The following is a 23,332-nucleotide window of genomic DNA, read 5'->3' on the forward strand; positions in this document are numbered from 1 at the left end:
AAGATGAGCTGTGTTAAGATGATGGAGTTGTCATTGGGGAGTCCATTCTTATTCTGAAGTGTAATTTCAAGCATCCTTTGAACATAGAAAAGCTTGTCTGGACATTTAGTGTACCTCATTTGTATCGGAGGTCTGATGTATATCTGATATTGTTCAGATGAATTTTGTCTTCTCCCTGGCTCCTTGAAAAAGGAGGAGAGGGGAAAAATGGACAATATTTCATAAAAATTTTAATCTCTAATGCTATAGGCAGATATCAAGTCCTCTCGAGAAAAAGTGGAGGAGAAGAAAAGTGTATGTTTGTGTACTTATTTTAAGAAGTCCTCTGGGCTCTACTGATGTGAAACAATAATCTTTGGGTCTGCTTCTGATCTCTTAGATATATTGTTTTCCTTGTAGACTGCCTCTAGTTGCATCAGTGCAGTACTAAATATAACTTTTCTTCCTATTTTTGAAAGGCATTTTGGTTTGAAGTGTAGTCACTGCAACTTATGCTGAGTTCAGAATTGTTACTTACTGAATTGTCTCTTTATTTTTCAGCTGTGAGAAATAATTTTCCATGCATTTTTATGCTAATTGGATATTTCATCAAAATACAGTGTTTTGGTTTTTTGGCAAGATTTTAGAAAAGATATGGTAAATTCTGATGTAAGCACAGTTAGAAGAATAAATGTTTTAAAAATATTAAAGAGTAGGATTTTTCCAGTTGTATAAGTTTCAAATATATTCACAGTCAAGTTCATATGTGAACCACTGAAATATTAAAAAGTTAAAACAACATTTATCTGCTTTGTGGTGTGAAAATGAACAATTACTCTTCAAGCTGCTGTGATGCATAGGGATGTTTGGAGGAGACATTGTCCTGCAGCAACTGCAGCCATAGGTTTTTTTTGACAAAAATTAAGACTTGGTGGGAAAGATACATAACTGCTAGTGCACATTTGAATAAACTTGATAGAAAGAGGACAGTTTCAAATGCTGGGAACACAGCAGGAAGATTGATAAATTATATTTACATTAAATAGAAAAGGCTAGAAAAAATATTTTGTTTTGAATCTCTTTTTCCTGACTGCCTTCTTTCTTTCCTTACTATAAATTGTTCTTCTGCCCTTTGCCATCTTTTCTCCCTGTGTTTCATCTTTTTTTATTTTTCTGCAACTGGTCCATTATCCCCATGCTTTCCAGTTGCCTATAAGAAAATAGCATTTGATTACCAAATTGTAATGGTTCAGTCACACCTCTCACATAAATGATAGGTAGCAACAACCACAGTAAAATAATTCTTACCAGACAGGGAATGCTGAACACTCTGTCATGTTTGAGCTCTAAATTTAATTTGATAGTGTCATGAGGATTATATGACTGGGTGTTAAAGAGTGGTGTTTGCTGAGTGAGGGTCATGAGAGGATGAGCAGAACCTCTGGTCTGAGACCTTTCAGGATCACCACATGCTTAGTGGACTTGCTGTACCATTTGCTATCAGAATGTAGCGCGAAGATGGACCAGGTATGTTCCCAATGGGAGTACACTTGGCGTTGTCTGAACTGGATTGCTTGCTGCCTCCTTTCTGTGGTTTGGAGAGACACAGAGAGTTCCCTGGATGATGCATCAAATATGTGTTTTGTTTGGCAGGACGAATGGGAGCTGGAGAAAAGAAAAACGCCTGCAATGTCCAATATAGGCGGCCCTTTGGCTGTGCAGTCCTCAGTATTGCAGATCTGCTGGCAGGAGATTCAAAGGATGACCTTGTCTTAAAAGTCTACATGTAAGAGATGGTTTTTCTTAATTTTTGAAACTATCTTAGAGTCATTTGCATCAGAATCAGTGGTGTTAAATGCAGTGTGACTAAACAGCTCTATCTCCTTTCTTTTCCAAAAATACACAGTAGCTGGGTTTTTGGGCTCTTTTTATTGCAGTGTGGAAATTTTGGCTAGTTCTATAGGTGTGTTTATCAAGTGAGATAATAGTAAAGGTAATGGTGACGTCCTTTGAGGTATTTGTGTCTATATCAGCATTTTTCACATTATTCTGGAGCTCTCTTATTATGCCAACATAAAGTGCTTTTTGGACTTAAATAAGTGCCTTGTGCTGCCAAGGCATCTAGTGGAAGTACTTTGTAGCTACAGAAAAAAAAAGCCATCAGATAATCTTTTTGTGAAATAAAGCAACTTTATAATGGGAATAACAAAAATATAGAAGGCAAGTTAGTGCTGGAGAATGAAAAATTAAAAGTAGGTTTAAAATTGAGTGCTTGATTAGATAGTGGATTTTGGCTGATAGCAATTGGCAGAAAGTTCAATTTTCTAGTAGCAACTCAATCAATGCATGCAATTTCCTGCTCATCTTGGACATTATAGTAAGGACTGTTTTGTGGAGTGGTCTGGGACATGTATTCTCATGTGCATGATAAAGTTCTGCCCTTCCCAAAGGGAGAACTCAAATCTTGAGGGCATGGGTGCCTTTCCTCTGTCTCCATCTGTGGTGAATTAGAACTGCTGGAATCAGTGCTGGAGAAAAGCAGCTTAGTGCAACCCTGGGCAGGTGGACTGGCTCTTATTTAAACTCCCAGAACATTATAGTCAGATAAATGTTCATTCTTGGTTAACAAATTGTTAGTTTTGTCTACCTAATATATTTTGGGTTTTTCAAAAAAATTGCCTGTTTGTTTTAAGATAGCAAAAACAATGGAGGAAGAATTATCACTAGAAATCAATTCACTAGAGTCAGGTTTTCATCACAGTCAGGTTTTCCTTATGGAAAACCAGCTATTTTCTAAATGTATACTGAAATGTAATTTGCTCTTTCATTCACTACCTCCTGAAGATAACAACCTTTTAAAGTAACTTTGTATTGTATAGCACAGATTTTTCTGTTTACTAAGACCATCTCTGAGTCCTGTGTCTTCTTTGGAGTGTCACAAGATAGATTTCTGTGTGGGTTAGCCCTGAAGGATAGATCTATACAGAAATGAACTTGGTCATGGCTGAGTTCCTCAGCATAGTTGCTCCTGTCTTTCTCCTATCCTTTGCTACATGAAGCAGGTATTTCATGGTGCCTCTCTCAAATGGCAAGGGCACCGTTTCCATTGAGACAGGCAGTTTCATGGGGCTTTGTTGGCTCTTATTGTGTTATTTGTTTCATGAGCTAAAGAGGATGTATTTAGGGATATGTTGTGAAGTTGGTCTGATGAACTTGTGTTCCCATTTCAGAATTTGAAAAGTTATAATTTTTCTAGGTGCAACACAGAGAGTGACTGGTATCAGATCCATGAAAATATCATTAAAAAGCTGAATGCACGTTACAACTTGACAGGCTCCAATGCAGGTGAGTCATTTGCTGCCTTTCTTTTTTGCATTCTTAGGGGTTTCTTAGTTTGCCAATTAAATAGCTCTATTGTAGAAAGACTAACATCGATGAAAGAAACATTTTTGCACATAGAAAAAAATAGTCAGATGAAAACGTACAATACTGCTGTTCATGTGCACATTTAAAAATAAAAAATCACTTTTTTTTTTCAAGGAGCTATATAGTATAAACTTTTATTCTGTGCTGTGGAGCTACAATTTGCTGGAATTCTGTTCAGTTCTGGAGCTGATCAAATTATTGATCCCTATTGCTTGATATTTCTGCTTCTCATTTTCACCAGGAATCTAAAATTTGCCGTGGACATTACTGTTGTCTTTTAAGAATGGCATTCCCTGGTTTAGTACTCACACTAAAAAGAAAACCACGAGCCACTCTCCTGCCCCCTCTGGTGGAATATGCAAAAGGCAGAGATCCTGAGGCGGCATAAAAACAATTCACTGGAAAGAGCAATGAGATAAGAGAAAGAAACAGAAACAGCAGCAATATTAGTAACAAAAATGTACAAAAGAGGGCGATTCACATGCAAATGCTCACCGAGGGCCTGGGCAACAATCAGCAATGGTGGATGAGTTTTCCCTCCCTCCAGGCTCTCTCTGGACCTGAAGCCCACCTCTCCTTCCTGGAAGCCAGAGTTCCTTACTTCCACACCATCCATGATGTAGCTGCTCTAGAACAGCAACCTAGACAACCCACATGGCTCCAGACCTCACCCCTCATGGCCAAAACCAGAACAATTATATATTGCACTTCAGAAAAAAAAGAAAGTGCAATCTGCATTCCTGCTGGTAGCTTTGCATTCCACCTGAGCAAGATGCAGAGTCACAATTTCAGAATTTACCAATAGTCCTCATGGTCAGCTGTATGTTACTGGAACTGTCTGAGATAAATTTGGGTGTGAGACTTAAGGAATGGAACACAACTGACCTTTGTTATTATGAGATGGTAGTTTGACTCACAGGAGATGTTGAATTTGCATTTTTTTGTTTTCATTTTTTAATATCAACTTGCTAACTTTGTCAGAATTCTGTCATTTAAAGGGGACATCAAACTTGAAATGAAACCTGAAATCAACTTACTAACTTTGTCAGAATTCTGTCATTTAAAGGGGACATCAAACTTGAAATGAAACCTGAAATCAACTCGCTAACTTTGTCAGAATTCTGTCATTTAAAGGGGACATCAAACTTGAAATGAAACCTGAAATGGAGGCTTATGAGTCTGTTGTCCCTGTATTCAAATGTTGGTTTTCCCTGTGAAATGTCAATTAGTTGAAATATGACCATAGAAAAATCTCATTTTCAGGGTTCCAGTATATTGTATTTGTAATGCCTTTCATGTAGCAGACTTCATGCTTCTTTAACTATATTGTACATTGCAGGCTTCCTTAACTTGACTTCAAGCACAATGTTTATCTTGAAAATGTATGTCTAACCATCTTTAGAGGATAACCAAGAGGCACATAAAAGCTCATTTATCAAGACTGAAGTTAAATATTTAGCCATTTCTAATTTGATTATTTTCTCATATAGAATCTAGCCAAATATATGCACATATTTAAGGTTTAGAATATCATGGATCTTATTTAGACAATAAGTATAAAAATCATGTACTGAAAATAGAAGGATACATTACTAAGTTTAATCTTTGGCTTCTTAAATGTGTGTTAATCACATTCATCAAGAAAAACTTATTCTTCATCGTTCTGACTGTCGATATAATGTGTGCTTACTCTGTGATACATTGCTAATTCTATTCTTTTCTCATGAAATCAAGTTCACAGTTAAATATGCAGTTCTTAGGAGACATTGGATAAACTTGAATACTCTTAATTATGTGAATATTCAACATGAAAGACGTGGCACATGAATTTTTTTACATGTTGCAGGAGGCTGGAAACTAAAGGTAGCAAATGGAATATTAGCTGCATTTTGAAAAGGATTGTCAGGGTTAGGGAGGCAAAGAGGGAAGAGCAACTCAGAATTCCAGCTGTGGATATGAAGGTTGGAGAGAGGAAGTGAGCAGTAATGCCACTTCAAGCACTGAGCAAGCGAAAGATAAACTATGGAAGGTTATTTGTCGCACACACATGAAATTCATTCTCCTGTGACTCCTTAGCAGCCTGAAAAAGCACTTGCAAGGTTTTAGCAATATGTTCAGATACTTCTGCTGACACCTCATGGAAAATATTGTTGTTACACTACTTTTTATTTTTCATTTGCTGTTGTGTTCTGTGGCTGTTTCTGAAGCCTCATTAGCTTTGGCTGCCACCTTGTTGTTGTCAAAAAAGGATAACACCTTGCATTACAGTAGAGAGATGTCTTTTCTCTCCCTCAGGAACTGTTGTAGGTATGAGCCAGATGTAGTGAAAATTTGTGCTTTTTTGGTTTATATTACACTTGCCCTTTTCAAATCACCTTGAATGCTTAGAAAAGACTTAGAAAGGAAGCATGGTAAAAAGAACAGCAAAGATGCTTCAGACTATTGTCTGTTCTCTAAGCTTGTTCTCTCTTCATATTCCTGTACAGTTCCTTTCAAGTCAGGAGAATTTACATGCTTTAGTTCCCACAAATTGTTGTGTCCCCGTGCTAAAATAGTTTATCAGACAGTTCATAATATTCTTCAGGGAAAAAAAATCTTCAATTTTTTGTGGGGATCCAAAAAGGAACTCAAAATGTACTTTGAGTGTCTTGCATGTAAAATGCATAGTGACATACTATAGCATTTGTATATGCCACTCAATCCCCCACTGCCAAAAACTTACCTTTTCTGCTTCAACTCATGACAGTTTTTAAGTACAGAATCCTCTTGCATCTTATTCTCAGCTTGTGTCTAAAAAGAATCAAATAAAGGTAAATGCCTGTAATTTGTTTACAAAGCCCAAAAAGGAGCAGGACACAGATGTTCATCCCCTTTCCTCTTCTCAGTGGTGCATGAATGGAAGGAAGGATGCACTCTCATGGATAATTTAGTATCCTTTGCTGAAGTGGGAACTGGAATGTGTTTTCTGCAAGAATTTCCAATCTAACAGAGTGGAGTAGCAGGTAGTGGATGCAATTCCCATTCACCACTGGTCTTTGCAGCTGGTGTAAGGTGTCGTGTTACTGGAAAACACCTGGTTGCCTGGTGTAAGAGATCAATTGAATATTGCAAAGGCCAAATTGTACAACCTTTGCTGCATTTAGTAGCTTTGTTATTTCTTACATAGAGTTTCTGGTATTTGTGGAATGTCATTATTACACAAACCAGATTTCAGTAATATCTGGAGCAGAGCTGGCTGTAAAATCTATTTTTTGTCAAATATTTTTTCTTAGAATTAGAAGCCGGTTACTTTGTTTTAAATGTTAAATACAAAAAGCAGTGGAAAACCTAATATTCCTGCATAGACATCACACTTAATTGCATCAGTTTTATGAGGAAAATAGCACGTTTCTTTTTTTGTATCTGTAGAATCAGAGATCTGATTTGGAAAGGATTTTCAGTCAGTCTTGCATGTCCCAGATGAGCATGCTAATTGCTTGGCTTCTCCAACTTCCCTGCAGCAACTATTCAACTTTGTATATGATCTGAAAATATTCATGATACCATGGGAAAAGTGGAAGTGGCTCTAAAGCCTTCTGAGTAGCACATAATTTTCTTAAGTGTGATCTCTATTCATGTTCTCTTACCAATCTCTCAGAGGAGAGATTTAAACCTGGATCTCATGATACATATGAATGTTCTCCCCAGTGAGTTACCTGATAATCATATTTAAATGTCCATGCAAGGCACTATGAATTAATTTTTCTTCACATTCCTATGAAAAAAAAGACTGACTTACTTTTAAGGGGATGCAAGACATTCTGTTTTACTCTGCTTTTCCCTTTAGGCTCTTAATAGTCTCAAATGTAAGCTTTTCTGTAAATGCTGGTTAGGATTTCCTTATAACAAGTCTTGAAAAGTTGCATGTGCCTCATGCAGTAATTCTTGGAAGCTGAGGAAGGGATACATGTGCTTTTCAGTTGTGACAGCAAAGGAGGTAAAAATCCTTTCATGTCCTATAGAGATTAAATTACTGATGTAAGAAATTATAAACACCTCTGGCTGCTCTGTAGCTTTGAACTCGTGTGGAGTCCGTGAAAATAACTAACGTAGTGGGAAAGTTTCCCTGTGCCATTATCTTGGAGTGTTCTAGATGAACTAGACAAGAGTGTTGTAACCTCATTGCATTTATACTGAGGGCAGTGTGGTTTATTCTGTGGTACCAATGCCAAACTTACTTTGCAACTCCACTGGGAACACTGTTAATTATACATTAATTGATGTGAGTGCTTGAAACTAGAATTCCTTGGTTGAAGTATGGAGAACTTGAAGCCCATGTGTTGACAGGTGTTTGCTAACACTACCACCATGAGGAAGGACAATCTGTCATCTTAAGGAGGAAAGTTATTCATCAGATCATACATTAAGCTAGGCTGGAAGGGTCCTCAGGAAGTTATGTGGTCCAACACCAGCAGAAAGAGGAACCCACCTCAAAGTGAGATGGAATTTTTTTGAAGTTCAGTGAGGATGCTCATTCAAAGACAAATTTTTTTAACTTTAATTCAACCAACCTAAAGTAAGTTTCAGAGACCATCCTTCAGTTTAGGGAACTATTTTACCTCATATGTGGGACTTGTTTCCCACAATATACCTGCCACTAAGTCTCAGTCTGTCTCAGTGGTCATATAATGCTTGGTCAGAAAAGACATGAGGTAGACCAGCCCACTGCATGAACTCATCTGACAAGATGTAAGTTCTGGGGCAGGTATGACAATGGAGACAGCTGGTTAGAAACAGTGATATGTGCTTTGGAGCTTCCCCATGCCTGTTCACCTGCATTCAGCAGCCCCTTGGCACTCTGATGATAGAATTTCTCCATGGTTACTGTCAAACACTGAGAAATTTAAAGGAACAAATACTTTGTCTGTTTCATTTCCTCTTTCACAAAAAGTAAGCTTTGGCTTACAAATTCCTTGGTTTGGAGCAGGAAGCCTGTTAGAGTCATTATTTACCTTGCAGGGGAGAAAATGCCAAGGCCCCTTAATCAGAGAGCATCATTTTTTCCCACTTGTGAAATGAAGAGCTACAGGAGATCAAATGCAGCAGGGAATTGTTAGCTCAGTGTAAGTCTACAATAAATAAATAAAAAATAAATACAATGCATATAAAATTATATATATTTATATATATAGTTTAAATATATATATAATTAAAATACATATAGAATATAATGAATAAATTTTAAAAAAGGAGTAGAGCTGTGGTAACTTGAAGTATTTTCTAGATACCAGAAGTAATCTGTGTTTATGTGACACTACCCCAGCAGCTCACAGCGTTACCACACTCAGAGTTGTTGCAAGGAGAGCTTTGTCCTCTGAACCAGCACAAGAACTCTCAGATGGGAGACTAAATGTGCATTCCCTGCTAGGAACAGCTATGAGTTTTAGCTAAAAAGAAGGCATAGGCTTACAGTGGAGAATTGTCTGGAGCAATGACTGGGGAGCAATGAGGAGGAATGATAGGAGGAGAATGATAACATGAACTTCACTGAGAAGGTAAAATAGAATGAAGTACATAACTTTCAGGCAACTCCTGGGCATATAATTAATCAGAGAAAAGATTTCTGATGTTTCTGTTTTATCAACAAGGTTCTCAGGTGCCAGCATTGCTTTGAAATGTATTTTTTATCTTCACATCGCTAACATTTAAACAGCAAATGCATTTGCTTAGTTACTCTAGTTCTAGGACAATTTATAAATCTGTCATTTTTAATCTTTGTTTTGTGACAAGGAGATTGTGTATTCCAGTTTGATGTCTTTAAGACTTAGTTGTCACTGATGGCTGCTGTTTGAAATACATTTAAAATAAGAATACTGCTGCTATGTGCTTCACTAAGTATACAATGAATTAAGGCATTCTTTTTTGTTCTCAAAAAATGCTAAAGCCAAAAGATTACTCATATAAAGAATTTTGCACATAAAGTGTTGTTCCCAGATGGTTTGCCCCTGAAGAGATAAGGGTGTAATAGAGTTAAATTAATGTTTTCAGAGAAGAATGAAAAAAGTGCCATTGTGATACTGCCAGGGAGATCTTCTATTCAGTAGAAACTATGATTTGTTGTTCAAGTTAGTACTGCAATAATAGAATCATAGAATTGTTGAGGCTGAGAAAGGCCTTTAAGATCATGGAGTCCAACCATTAACCCAGGGCTGCCAAGGGGGTCTTCTAAGTATCTCCAAGGATAGTGAGCCAAGCACTTCTCTGGGCAACCTTTTCCAATGCAACTTGTAACTTGAGAGTGGAGATGGACCCTCACCTGACTGCAGCTCCTTTCTGGCAGCTGTGGAGAGGGATAAGGTCTCCCCTCAGCTTCCTTTCCTCTTGATTAAACAACCCCAGCTCCCCCAGCTGCTTCTCATAAAAACTGTGCTCCAAAACCTTTCACCAGCCCTGCTGCGCTTCTCTGGACATGCTTCAGCACCTCAGTTTCCTTCCTTTGTGAAGACCTGTGGTGAAGACCTCAAAACTGAACACAGGATTTGGGGTGAGGACAGGGGAACAAACACTGTTCTGGTCCTGCTGGACACACTGTTGCTGCATGTGATTCAAATGGCTCTCAATTTAAACCCAGAAATCCCTAGCTAAGGCTGCATAATAACAATAGCTGGTTCATATTTCTATCTTGGAGCTGCATTATGTTTTTATAAGCCTTTTCCAAAAATTTGTTCTACTTGTTGGATAGTGTTGACTTCCTTCATTTAATCTACTAAAAGAATACAAAGTCTTAACACTATTTCAAATAATTATTATAGCACATACACAAGATTTTAACTTCTTCAAAGAATATATTTTTAAGTTCTTTACAATTGTTACCTAGGTTCTTATGTTGGTGGGGGTTTGATTTTAACATTTTGTTCAGGTACCTATTAAACATCTATTTCCTTTGAAATAAGACTCATAACTGGAATGCAAATAGCTAATTTCTAATACAATTCTGTTTGCATGAAGAACTACACTTCATGAAGGAGAAAGTAGCAGGTGTTTCCTTGCAACCTTTTATTTGCACTAGAAGCGATCTATACCACTTGTAAGTGCAGAATTGTGTATTTTGCACACTCCATAATATTCTAGCTAACCATCTAGTTTGTAAAAATGTAATTTAAAAAAGCTTTGTGCAAGATGGTTCACCTTTGCAGTGTAACACTGTAGTGTGCAAATGGGTGCTGACACGCCCAGTGACTTGTTAATAGAAAAGGGCAGCAGTGGCCTTGCTAAGGCAAGTCCTGGAGACAATATTTCTGAAATTTTTATTATCTTTATAGGGTAGTTGGACTAGATGCTTAAAATAGTAACTTAGCCTTTTGGTCCTTTATCCTTCATCCTGTGTAAGTCTGGCAAGAAATACTTGAGGTTCTATCACCTACCCAGTAAAGAAATTCCAAGCCAGTTTTCCTATGACAGCTAAATCTCATTTGCATGTAAGTGTTTCTGTTCCATTTGAGGAAGAAAAACATCCCTACTTTATACACTTGAGGGCATTTCTGACAAAAGTCTTGACAAAAGAGCTCCAAGAAAGCTGTCAAAGTGTTGCAATGACATTCATGCATTCTTTTTTTAGTGAGCTAAACCCCAGAATTTAAAGTTGAGGAAAAGAGAAGTTTGGCGTTTAATTTGATAATTCAAATTAATCAGAATGAAGTCTTCAAAAAGGCCATCAAGGACTGAATCTACCTCTCCTTCTTTACCTCTCTATTCCCAGACTGTAGTTTGTGGGATTTTCTACACAGATTTTCTGTGGCCAAGTTTTATACAACTGTTTGTCCCAGATCACATTAAATCACTAAACCATTTGTTTGTGCAAATCTGCTAGTTTTACCTTTACCTTTTTACCTTTGCACTTAAAACACTACTGGAAATGGGAACACCTGTAAGCCCTCAAAAAGCTTTGTCATCTTTAGGCAGCTTTATTTGGACAGATGCTTTATTTTATTAGTTTTCTTAAAATACAAACAGTGCTGAATAACATTCTGTCTGAGGTTTGTTTTTTTTTCTTCTATCAGTTTTCTGAGCAGCTGCTAGGCATTTTCTTCTTAATATGATCTAGGATTCTCTGCTGCCAGAAGATAGAAGCTGACTGTAAATTATTTCCTCTGCCCCCAGAAGCCCAAATGCAAATCAAGTTGGTCTGTAAGCATAATGAACAGATGCCTTTTGTCATAACTAAGTGCAGACATCAATAAGGCAGTACAAAAGCTGTTTGAAGGTAAAATAACAAATTAACAAAAATCTGGGATGCTTATTCAGCAGATTGACAATTTTCTACATTGTCTTTCCATCTGAATAATAAAAATAATCTGTCTTGTGTTGAAATTTAGTACAAGTTAATAGTAAGAAGTTTCATGTGCTTGCAAAAGAAATAAAAGCATATCTATTTGCAGTGCCTTTCAGAGTATTGTTGTAGTGGTTTCAAAACTGGGGTAAATAAAGAATAATAGCTAACACAAGATGTTTTAATTATCACTGGGGAGGTGATTGAAGCTTTTTTCTGAGGGAAAAAGCTAGACTACATACCTTATTAAAAAAATATGCCAGTCCTTCAGAGACTGGATAATAATTTTTGTTGTTATGTTTCACGTCCTAATATTCTAGAAATGGAAAATGTGTAGTTAGGAAGTTTTTGATGGCTCCCAGGTGTAATAAATGGTGTAGTGGTCCTATCAGCCACAGTCAGATGGAGTGTATGGTGACATGCTGCACATCTCTATTTTTCTTTGTCTGTGAACAGCTGTCCAATCACAAAATGCTCTATTTTTTTTCTAAAACTAATAATTTTACTGTGTGCAGTCCCCCTGCTGTTGACAGGGGTACAACCCACTAGATCAGGTTGCCCAGAGCCCAGTTTAACCTGGCCTAGAACACTTCCAGGAATGGGACATCCACAATTTCTCTAGGCATCTTTTTTCAGTGACTCACCACTCTCACCATAAGGAATTTCTTCCTCACATTTGGTCTGAAGCTCCTCTCTTTTAGTTTAAGGGTGATGTGTTTCAGCTTGTGAGTTCCTCTTCAATCTTCTTTGTTTTGTAGTGTGCCTGAGGGAGTCCCTCTTAGGCTGAATCTGCACCCTTCTGAAAATCTGAATGTGATGTTTCAGTATGTTTTAAATTGTGTTAGTTAATGCTTATTGATATTCCAGTTGCTCAGTTTATAATAAGCATGCAAACTCTAGACCCTTGCAAAATGTGAATTATTCCATCTTTTTTAAAGTACCTCTTCCCCATGATTTTTATTACATTTGCATGGTTCCTCAGTCATGATGGGTGTCTACTTTCTTCTGCAAGTGTATTGCATTTTTATAAACCCATGAATTGCTGTGGCTTGCAACTGGCCACAGGCTTTGTGTTTGGCTGACAACAAGGTCCTCTTTACCTATCTGGCTTTGACTGGCTGGACTTGTCTTACCCTGTGTTGTTCTGACAGGAGATTTGTTCTGACTTGTAAAAGCATATATCTAATGACAAAATAATAAATTTTATCTGCCTTATTATAGCTCTTGCTTAGTTTTGTGCAGTCCTGTGGTATATGCATGCTTTGTGTTTAACAAATATCTATGACATGTTGTCACTCAGTGTAGAGTTAACTAGCTCTAACCCTAGACTCAAATGGAACACAGAAGAGTAAGACATGTGTCCATAACACACCTTGGAAGTACTGGCACAGGATGATACTAGAGGCCTGTGAACAGCTCACCAGTGGCCAGTTATTGGTCATCCAATAGTGTGAGCTTGAGAACAGAGTGAAAGCAATTCTAGAGGCAACCCTTTGATAAACAGTATGCTCCTTTTGCCTGCCTTAACATCCTAAATGTAACAAATTGTGAGGAATTCAGGCAACCTGTTCTGTAATGTGAGCATCACACCTCAGTAACAGTATGCCTCTTATGATTTTAGGTCCTTAATGGAGGGTAGCCTGGGTGTCTTGCAAAATTAGTGGAGCTTTGACAGAACAATCTGAATGCTTACCTGGGAATTGTGTTCTTTTCATTGATTGTGTAAAATACGTGTGCTCCCAACTTTAGCATTTTACCAGATTTATCATTTCTACTTCTCATCAATTCCCTTTTGTTTGACAGCTGGGTCCTCAGTGGCAAAACTGTTAACTTGAAGACTTGATTTTTGGAGGTCCTTCAGATTTCCTTCTCTGTGCATCCTTGCTTTGTTTCCATTCTGGTTGACTTTTGCTCTTTCCTATTTACTGGCCTCTTTACACCATATAACATTTTTAAGTAACTTTCCATCTGTAATCCAGTTTCTTAATTTTTCTGAAAAGCTGGGGAATGCATGCCATTTATATTCCAAAGATGTATTTAAACTATAGGTAAAATGACTAACCTGTGTTTCAAGTGCGTTCACTGAGATTTCTTGATGCTTCTGGATGTATAAAGATGACTCTTCATTCTCCAACAATGAATGCCATGAAATACAGAGCTCTATATCTTTCTTGCCTTGCATGAGCAAGTGCTTCAAATCCTTGAAAGATAGCTTTTTTCTCAAGTTAAAACTGTTTAGCCATTGATTAGGTTTTTTTGACATCTGATTTTAAAGTTAAATAAAATTCTTCAAGGGAATCTGTGAAATTTGTACTGAAAGCAAATTGAATTTGGAGTCTTCAACCTTTGTTTAGAAAACAGGTGGTGTACAATATCTGATTAATGCTGTTGTGGTTGATGTGATCTGTAACAATAGCAAATGGGTTTTTCAGGTTTCCAAGGAAACAGTGCAATGGGGGCATATGAGGGCATGATTATACATGTGTATGTATAACAATTTCTTAAAATATAAAAGCAGCAAGATTGGGGGTGGGCTAAATATCCATATTTATCAGGGAGCTGTACCCAGCCTAGCTCTTCCCATACAGCAATGCAAAACCTTTCCCCTGCTCTAACAGAGCCTGAATTTTGCTTTGTACCAAGCTTCTGTACTGTCAGCTAGCCATGATGTGGTTTGTTTTCTCACCTGCCCAAATAATGATTGTCACTTCTTCCTAAAGGTCATTCACTGTATAGCCATAGAACAAATTCCCCTACAAAAATAATTAATATCTATGGCATTAAATACAGTACTTAAAATAGAAAAGACTTTACTGAATGCTTTTCCTTGTAAGATTTGTTTATGTACCTAGTTGGAGATGCAAAGGAAGGTTTGGTCAGAGTATCACATTCTCTGGAGTTGCCAAAATAGGAAAATGTAAGTGTAGGTAAGGGGAAAAATATAAAAGTTGTCATGGTAATTATATATCTGATCTGCAGGAGCCTGGACTGGCAGTATATAGTACAGAGTTTTGAGCCCTGATTTTAGGAACTGCCAGACTTCAAGTAAATTTATTCAGTTGAACAGTAATATGGTTGTAGGGAAAATTTCTTTCAAAGCCAAAAGGACTGATGACCTTGTTGTTCAGTCTGTGTTGTTCATGTTATTTGCTTCAGCTTAATCTCAAGTTCATAATGACTCTTCTTCTGAGTTGCCTGTTTATCTCCAGTTGTTGAATGCATACAAAGAGTTTGCTTTTATCTTCTCCTTGATCTGTATGTTGACACAGGATATGCTGTAGTAATGCTGAAGGTCAGACAAGATTAATCTTTACAAGCTGTATCATTCTGACACTTGCCTCAGTGATTATATTTGCAATAACCAAAAGGCATACCTGTTGCTTTTGTTAATCTCAACTGTAATGAAGAATGCTCTTTGCAATTTATTTGTATACTGCAGATGTAGTAGAAGTAGTTATGCTTCTTTGGTTCTAGGGGAATAAAAATTGGAAAATTATTATATGGCAACCATTGAATTTTGCCTGTCTTCTGACGAACATAGGAATGAGTATGATTGATTAAATCTGATACATGTTGAATAAAAATTGTAATTTTAGTCCTTATGAAATTACTGTTCCTAAGAATACCCATTATGTAATATTAGCTTACTAGTATTTTTTCTTCAGATTTTGGATGAATAAATTCTATAACTCTGTATGAGGTGAAATATAAAGTGATACACTGTGATGAGACTTGTGTGTTTCACCCATAGCTCAGGGTGAAAATTGTGTGTGCGCTTTTTCTTGCATGTCAATAAAGGCAGGGTTGTGTTGAAGGAAGTGAAAAATTAAAATGGTACCAAATACTCTGATTGAAATTTCTTCAAATTGACCTCCTTCTAGTTCTCTTTTTAGTTAAAACATTAGTCAGTCCCTACTGATACAACTTTCATTCATGTCATTGTGGTTCAATTACACATCAGAAATAATTTGCTAATGTTTTCATAGGTAGTTGTTTTCGAGTCTTTACTGATTTTTTGATGTTGATACCCTTCACAAATACACTTCAGAATTGAAGTAGGTTGGCTTCCTCTGAGTTTCCTGTTATCAAGAATGCATATATACTTGCAAATATATAAAATTTTTAAGTACTGATAATAATCTGTTTGAATGTCTAAGTTTTCATTGTTTTTCTCTTCATTTTCAGGTCTTGCAGTTTCTCTTCAGTTGCTTCATGGAGACATAGAACAAATTAGGAGGGAGTATACATCCAGATTTACCCATGGAGTATCCATAACAAGGAAACTCGGTTTTTCCAATATTATAATGCCTGGTAAGTTAAAGAGAAAAATATCCTAATAAGCAGTAAAAGAAAGAACTTATGAGAAATTACTTGATTTTCAAATGAATACTGTATTCTGAAACATCTTAAACAGTTCCTGACATTTTTATATTACCATTTTTTCATAAAGATAGAAGAAAACTGTGTCCCAGTGGCCCCATTACATTATATTTATAGTTGCTATGCCAGTGTCAAAAAAGCTTATGGATATAGCAGCCTTTTTTGAGAGATGGAGCCCCACTTTATAGAAATGAAGTTGACTGAATGCAAGACTGCTGAGCTCTATGCAGGTAAAAAGATAACCAGCAGAACCAATTCATAGGAGCTGGTAGCTTTTTAAATAAAGACTCCCAGAATTTCACTGGTACTGTACAGCATCTCCTTTCATGAGGTTTGTGTCTTCAATACTGGAAATGACTGGAAATGGATAATAATATAGATAATATTATTAATATTATTCTATATTAATAATATATAATATTATTATAGATAATAATAATATCTATATGTATTATCTATATATAATATAGATAGATATTATCTATATGTATTATATATAGATAATATATAATATACTGGATAATAATATAGATAATATATATTATATATTATATATTATAATAATAATATGTAGGGACTTCATTTTGTGTATATTATATGACAAAATAGACAAATCCTTAAACCAATGCTAAGGAAGGTGGAAAGATTGTGTCAGCGTGAATGTGAAGAAGCAAATACGGGAAGAAGATCATAGGAGAATTTATGACTACATCCCTGAAATGAAGTTTTGTAAACATTCAGTGGGTTGCTGAAAATTAGTAAGCAAATGTCTCTTTAAAGGCCAAGCATACTTTCAAGCAGATCAGTTTGGCATGATTATGGTGTTATGTTGTTGCTGAGAAATGTTGCAGGGAGGAGCTCACATCTTCGTTTCAGCTCAGTCCACGCGTACAGTCTTGACTTTCTCAAATGTAAATCATCCCTGTGACTTTCAGATTTTTAATAGGAACTATCTTCTTCATACAAAAATCTGTCTTTGCATTCCTGTGGACCGAAATCAGAGGTAAACTAGCGTTCTGAGGCAAGAATAAATAAACTTTCAGACTTCACTAATCGAGGAGGTCTTAAACAGGCATTTGAAACTCAGTAATGAGGCTCAGCTTTAGCTGTAGGCATGTATTTCTCTTGAACTTCTGCCTGAAACTTGACAATTGAGAATTCACTTGTGTGCTTACTGCCAATTAAACATCTGTCCTTCTTCATCCTTCATCAGCACTACTGGTCACTTAAAACATGCACAATAGCATAAGTTAATAAAACAGTTTCAGCACTACAATGAAAATGGTATAACTGCAGTATTTAGAATAATGAAATGCATAAGTCAGGTGCCATTTAAATTGAACTTCGTTTCTATATATATGCCTAATGCAAGCAATTCAATTGACATTTTATGGCTTATTAGCTAGGCTTTATTTGTTGTCTTACTGTTGGATTTGAAATTTGAATAAAATAAGTGTTGTAGATAGTCTGGCAGATAGCAGTGGAAGCAGTTTTACTGAGCACATTGTAACTCCCATTAGGAATCATTTCCCCTGTTATCTATGATTTAGTGACCTGCTGCTTTGTGTTATCAAATTTGCTAAGTTCTATAAATAGATCTCTTATCCCTTCATTTTCCACTTGAGAAATAATGCAATGTACTAAAGTGCAAGAAACACGTTATAGCAGAGTACAGTGTAATCAGCTGCTGGAGGAATTTCTTGACTCAAAGAATTATGCAGGTTCACTTTGTCACTGTTTTAGTTTAAAAAATAATATATGGGTTCTGGTAAGCTGCTTTCTCAGTCCAATTGTATGCATGCATGAGTTTAAATAATGTAGAACTTCTGTGTTTGCTGGCATAGAAGGGATTTCTCCTAAAGAGAAATAATCATCTCAGTCTTGCAATGATGAGTTTCAAGGACTAACCAGAGTAGTATGCCCTAGGCCCTGAAATGCCCTCAGCAACCTAGCCTTTGAAATGCTTTTTTAATTTGAAGCTCCCCTCTCATTCTATTTATCTTCTAGTGGTTTTTTTTCCCCACAGATAAATTAGAGAACTTAATCTTTTGCCACTAGAAATGGTCATTAATTAGACTTACTTTATATTTTTGTTGAAAGGGTGTTGCTGTGGCTAATTAGCACTTAGGTTAGTGTCATGAATAAGACTCTCTTGAATTATTCAATAAGAAATGCTTCATGCTGCTAAACTGCTGTGTTTCTCTTAGAAATGCCATATTTTAAGTCTCTCTCCTATTCTGGTGTATTTAAACTCTCTCTGACCTTCCTTTTTTTGTCATACCAATGCTTTTCTCTGTGGAGGTTTTGCTGTGAAAAGTAACTGGGATCAGCATACGTGCCAAACCAGAATTGACAATAATAGTGCATGTTTTTATAGAGTAATGCTTTTTGTGTCACTGCAGCTTGACGGGCTGAAGCCACAAAATACACTATCCAGGACCCTTGGAATTTCTTAACAAAGAGCTCCAAGTGTTTTAGGAAATGAAGTAGATGGATGGAAAAAAGTATAGGGGTATGATTTAAAAAGGCTGTGAAATAGGTAACTTACTTTATTCTAGGCAAAAAAAAAGGGCAGGCAGTGAAAGTGTCAACTTGTGAAGATAATCAATATGCATTTTGTAGGTTTGACTAGGATTTCAGGGCAGACTCCATGCAAGCATTGGTAAATTCTCTTCCAGCATTCTAGTGTGGTTGTCTGCAGATATACAGGCAATATATTCAGGAAGCTTTGTACAACATTGAAGGACACCTGTGCTTGCACACTGAGTTTCTGTGTTCACCATTTCCTGACAACTACATCATTACTTAGCATATAAAATTCAGCATTTGATATTTACAAATGTAGTATACTTTTGAGGAGCACTCTAAGTTAAATTTACATACATAATAGGTAATGAAATGTGAAAGCCCTTTTTCTATGCATACTTTTACCAGCTTTTTTGCTATTTTATGCAGTTCAGTATTATGGAATCTCTTGTCAAATTTGACTCAGAGCACCTGTATCAGTGCATGCCTTCAGTGCTGTTCATGCTCATGTGTTATACACATGCATGTACGTGTTCTTTGGCACCATTGTGGAAAACATCTAATTCTGTAAATAAGCCTGATCACTAATATGTGTTGCCTGGCGTTTTTACAATTGGAATAAACCCTAGCACAGCTGTGTGTCTAAATGAGGACTTAACTTCACTAGATGCCACTCTGCCTCCAGTTATAAATAGACTAAACTTTTGTGTGGTAAGCATACATACAGGTGCATGTCTTACTTTGTTGTGCATTCCAGATCATAACTGCATCTGCTATACTTCATTTAGGCTACACTGTTCTTAACAGTGCTAAGTCTATTACTGGTAGGTTACTGATAGTTGTTGTCTTAACTACTTGATACATTCAAAGACAAAATTCATTCAGTGTGATACATAAGCACTTAAAATAATCTCATCATCTTCCTGTAGAATACTTCTTTCACTAAGCAATTCAGTGAGGTCCAAGCCTTCCTTCCTGGAATTTTACCTACAAACTTCCTCTATGCAGCTTTGTCTATAGTAATATGACAAGATAATTCTGACTTAAAACAGCTAGGGATTTGATTTTGAAAGGCTCTGTGACTTAGAGACAGCAGCTCAAAATGTCTTTATCCATAAAATGTACTTTGGTGTGTAAACCATTGGCCTGTTGGCTGACATCTCAAAAGACTTTCTCAGGTGGATATCAGTTAGCTATCCTTTTTTTCAGCTTGTGATCTGAACTGGTGCCATTACCACTGCTGCTAGCTGATCACAACGTGCTTTGATTTAAGGATAAGAGTTAATATTTCTTCCTGTCCATCCAAATTATTAAATTCATATGGTATTAGAAGGGATTAAAGAATTGGTGCATCCCTACAATGGTTCTACATTGACCAGTGTTTGCCTTGTACACAAGCTTAGTGTGGTATCTGTACTGGTATCTAGAGCTGGGCTAGTCAGTCCTGACTGGAGAAGTCTTGGCTTGTAATACTTTACATGGAATTTTTTGGTCCTTTTCTATTTCTGTGATAAATTTTGACAAATAGCATTGCTAAAAACTCTACATGCAGCTGCATTGTTAATTTTTGTAGAGGAACTTTCGTTCTTTTGAACTTATTTGTCCAAGATTAAAAGCTGCATTTTGTTTCAACATTGTCATTTTCTTTTTTTCCTTTTTCTGCTCATTTAGCAGATAAAATGAGGTGCCTGGGATATTACCATGCTTTTAAGTTTCCTATGTTAAGCTTTCATATGCTCAGTTTAGGAAAAGTAACTGAATTTTTTTCACATCACATCTGCATTGCTTTATGTTTGTCACCTTTTAACTTCATTAGATTTCCTTTTGCTGTCCAGTTAAATCTCATCAGATCCTGTCCTTCAAAGCTACTGAATGTACTAATCATGCTTTCATCTGGATTATTAAAAGGTCTTTTCATGTCCAAGTACACACCAACCTTTCTTACTATTTTCAGAAGCTTTTTAAATTAAAACTAGAAACAGAATCTTTGTCTTTTTATACAAATGGTCTCACAAAATGCTATCTTTGTGATAAAATTCATTATCAGTTATGTGATTTTTGACTAGAGACAGTCATTCTTTCAAAGCATAGAAAAAGATTCTGCAAAAATGTAAAGGAAGCTATGGAATATGTTGTCCTCATCATGGTAAGTGTCTATCTACCAGTGAGCTTGGAGTTAGTAAAGAGCTGTTGATTCTAGCAGAAGAAATCTATATCTGACACACTTCAACATTTTTTCCCTTTAACAGTGGAGTGAATTTTTCCAGACTTTTCTTTATACTATATGAAGTACCAACAGTTTAAATTTAACTTCTGCCACTGGATATATTAGTTACACAAAGTATGTTTGAGCAATATGGTGGAGTAAAGACACACCCTGCATTTTGACCTTTCACAAAACTGTAGAACTCTAGGGGGAATATCCTCTGCTTTTCAAATCCTATTTTAATACTATTTAAAAACTTTAATCCTATCTGTTGAAGGAATTAACATTTATACAAGTCACTGGAGAAAAGAATGGTATGATGTATTTGGTTAGACAAGTGCAAGGAGCTTGTGTATTGTTTTCCTTCTCCTTTCCATCCTCCTCTGTCTTATTTTTTTGGCTCATTAGAAACTGAAGGAAAAAAATAGAGGAAAATTATGGAAAGGGAAGACAAGCCAGAATTTAATTGTACTTCCCTTGATTTAAAATCTCTGGAAATGAAGAATGAGGAAAAGAGTCTTCTGCAGCTTATGGTATTTGAAAAATAAGCTGGCTTTCTACTGAGTATAGAATAAGTAGCAGTGATGCATGGGAGGTGTATGCAAGGATAGTTATGGCTTGGAAGTTTTTCTTTGATAAACTGGGTAAGGAACACTGCAAACTAACAAATGAATGTTTTAGCTCTTTTAAAGCAAACAGTCTTTCAAAATTGTGGTGGAAATATTTTCTTTATTTTGAAGTTAGACAAAGTCACCAGGTCAAAATTTTCTGTTGAAAAATGTTGGCAAGTCTTTTATTTCTCACTTGTTTAAAACATCTGATTGTTAGAAGGAAGAGAAAAAGTCACAGAACAGTTGGGTATTACATGGTAAATGTACAATCCATTTGAGATCTGAAAGTATTTATTTGAGAATTCCTTGTAAAGGGCATTCCATTTGCCTTAATCAGGTGTTTTCTGGTGAGTGTGTCTTAGAGCTTGTTGAATGTTTTGTAGTAAAGCTGAAAATGCAGATAATGTTTTAATAAAAAATGAAAGTAACTAAGGAGAGTACTTAAAAAATCAGTTTATTCATCTCTGATTTAAATCCCTAGTCTAATTAATCCAATAATAAAAAGGCAGTGCTGTTATCAAAGTGACCAATGCTCCCAAAATCCGAACATAAGCAGAGTTGTTTTAATTAAGTTTCCCATATATAAACAAGAATACTAGTCATAATATATAAAGTAGCTGCTAGTATATAAATAGTAGAAATTGCCTTAATTTCTTCTGCCTCTTCCCTATAATATACTTCAATACAGACACACAACCTGCCCCAAATAATTCTTTGTCAAGTGTCACCCAGAAGGTCTCAGTCTGAGTTTTTCTTTATATGTATATATTTAAGCACTAAATAAAATATTTTCTCATTCTTGAGTCATGTGTGTATATTACTTATAAATATTGTGAATGTGTGCAAAACTTGCTTGGTTGTTTTTTGCCTCAGTGATGGAGAAGTGAAGGTATGCTCTGTGGGGAAAAAGCACTGAACAGACAGCTGACTGGTGGCTGTCACAGTCTTTAAAACTCAAGCATGTTCACTGGCAGCTTCAAGCATGTCAATGAGATTTGCCCCCCTTTTTGAAAGTGCTGAATATATTCCCTGGTAAGCAGCCAGTCTTTCAGTATCTTCTAAAATGCAAAACAAAAAGGAAATTGTTTCAGTAATGGGATTTCATTTCCTACAGTGATGAAATTCTTTGGGAAATGCAGCATGCCTGTGTGTACTCCTGAGCCACTGTCCTTAAGAGAAGGGAAGGCAAGAGAAAAGAATAGTTGAGTGAAGACCTGCTGGTCAAACTAAAGGACAACAGGGAAATGCAGAAGCAGTGAAAGCACGAATAGGTGTGCTGGGAAGAATATTGGGATGTTGCCCAGTTGTGTAGTGATGGGGTCAGGAACGCTAAGGCAAAGCTGGAGCTGAAATCAGCAAGGGAATGCAAAGAAAAATAAGAATAAGAACTTCTGTAGGTATTTCAGCCAGAAAAGAAAATAAAAGCGTACTCCTTGTAATCAACATGACTGGTGAACTGGTCTCAGCAGATGAGAAGAAAAGGCTGAGGTACTCAGCAATGTTTTTGCCTCAGTCTTCATTGTAAGTCTCTCTTCTCAACCTCTCAAATCTGTGGATCTCAAGGCAGGGACTGAAGGGAGCAAAGTTCCTCCCTCTGTAGGAAAACAGTAACCACTTGAGGAATCTGAGCATACTTAAGTCTATGTGACCTGGCAAGATGCATCCCAGGGTCCTGAGGGAATTTACTGGTGTAGTTGCCAAGCCACTCTCCCATGATATTTGAAAAGTCATGACAGTCACATGGAGTACCCCAGTGATTGTAAAAAAGGAAACATTGCATCTTTTTTTTTTTTTAAAAAGGGTAGAAATGCCAACACAGGGTGTCCAGGGAGAGTAGATGTCCTATCCCTGGCAACATTTAAGGACAAATTGGAGAGGGCTCTGATCAACCTACTC

General features: G+C 36.5%; 1 protein-coding gene across 5 annotated transcripts in view; it reads left to right on the forward strand.

The window, feature by feature from the left end:
* Positions 1-23,332, forward strand: part of DOCK4 (dedicator of cytokinesis 4) — a 223,790-nt gene that overhangs the window by 113,253 nt on the left and 87,205 nt on the right. For all 5 annotated transcript variants that reach the window (XM_036400467.1, XM_036400468.1, XM_036400465.1 and 2 more), the window contains 3 exons: positions 1,633-1,765; positions 3,236-3,324; positions 15,899-16,024. In XM_036400467.1, coding sequence (XP_036256360.1) covers positions 1,633-1,765; positions 3,236-3,324; positions 15,899-16,024 — 348 coding nt within the window. The remainder of the gene's footprint in view (positions 1-1,632; positions 1,766-3,235; positions 3,325-15,898; positions 16,025-23,332) is intronic.

The sequence above is a fragment of the Molothrus ater genome, chromosome 5 (genome assembly GCF_012460135.2).
Source record: "Molothrus ater isolate BHLD 08-10-18 breed brown headed cowbird chromosome 5, BPBGC_Mater_1.1, whole genome shotgun sequence".
Taxonomy (NCBI): domain Eukaryota; kingdom Metazoa; phylum Chordata; class Aves; order Passeriformes; family Icteridae; genus Molothrus; species Molothrus ater.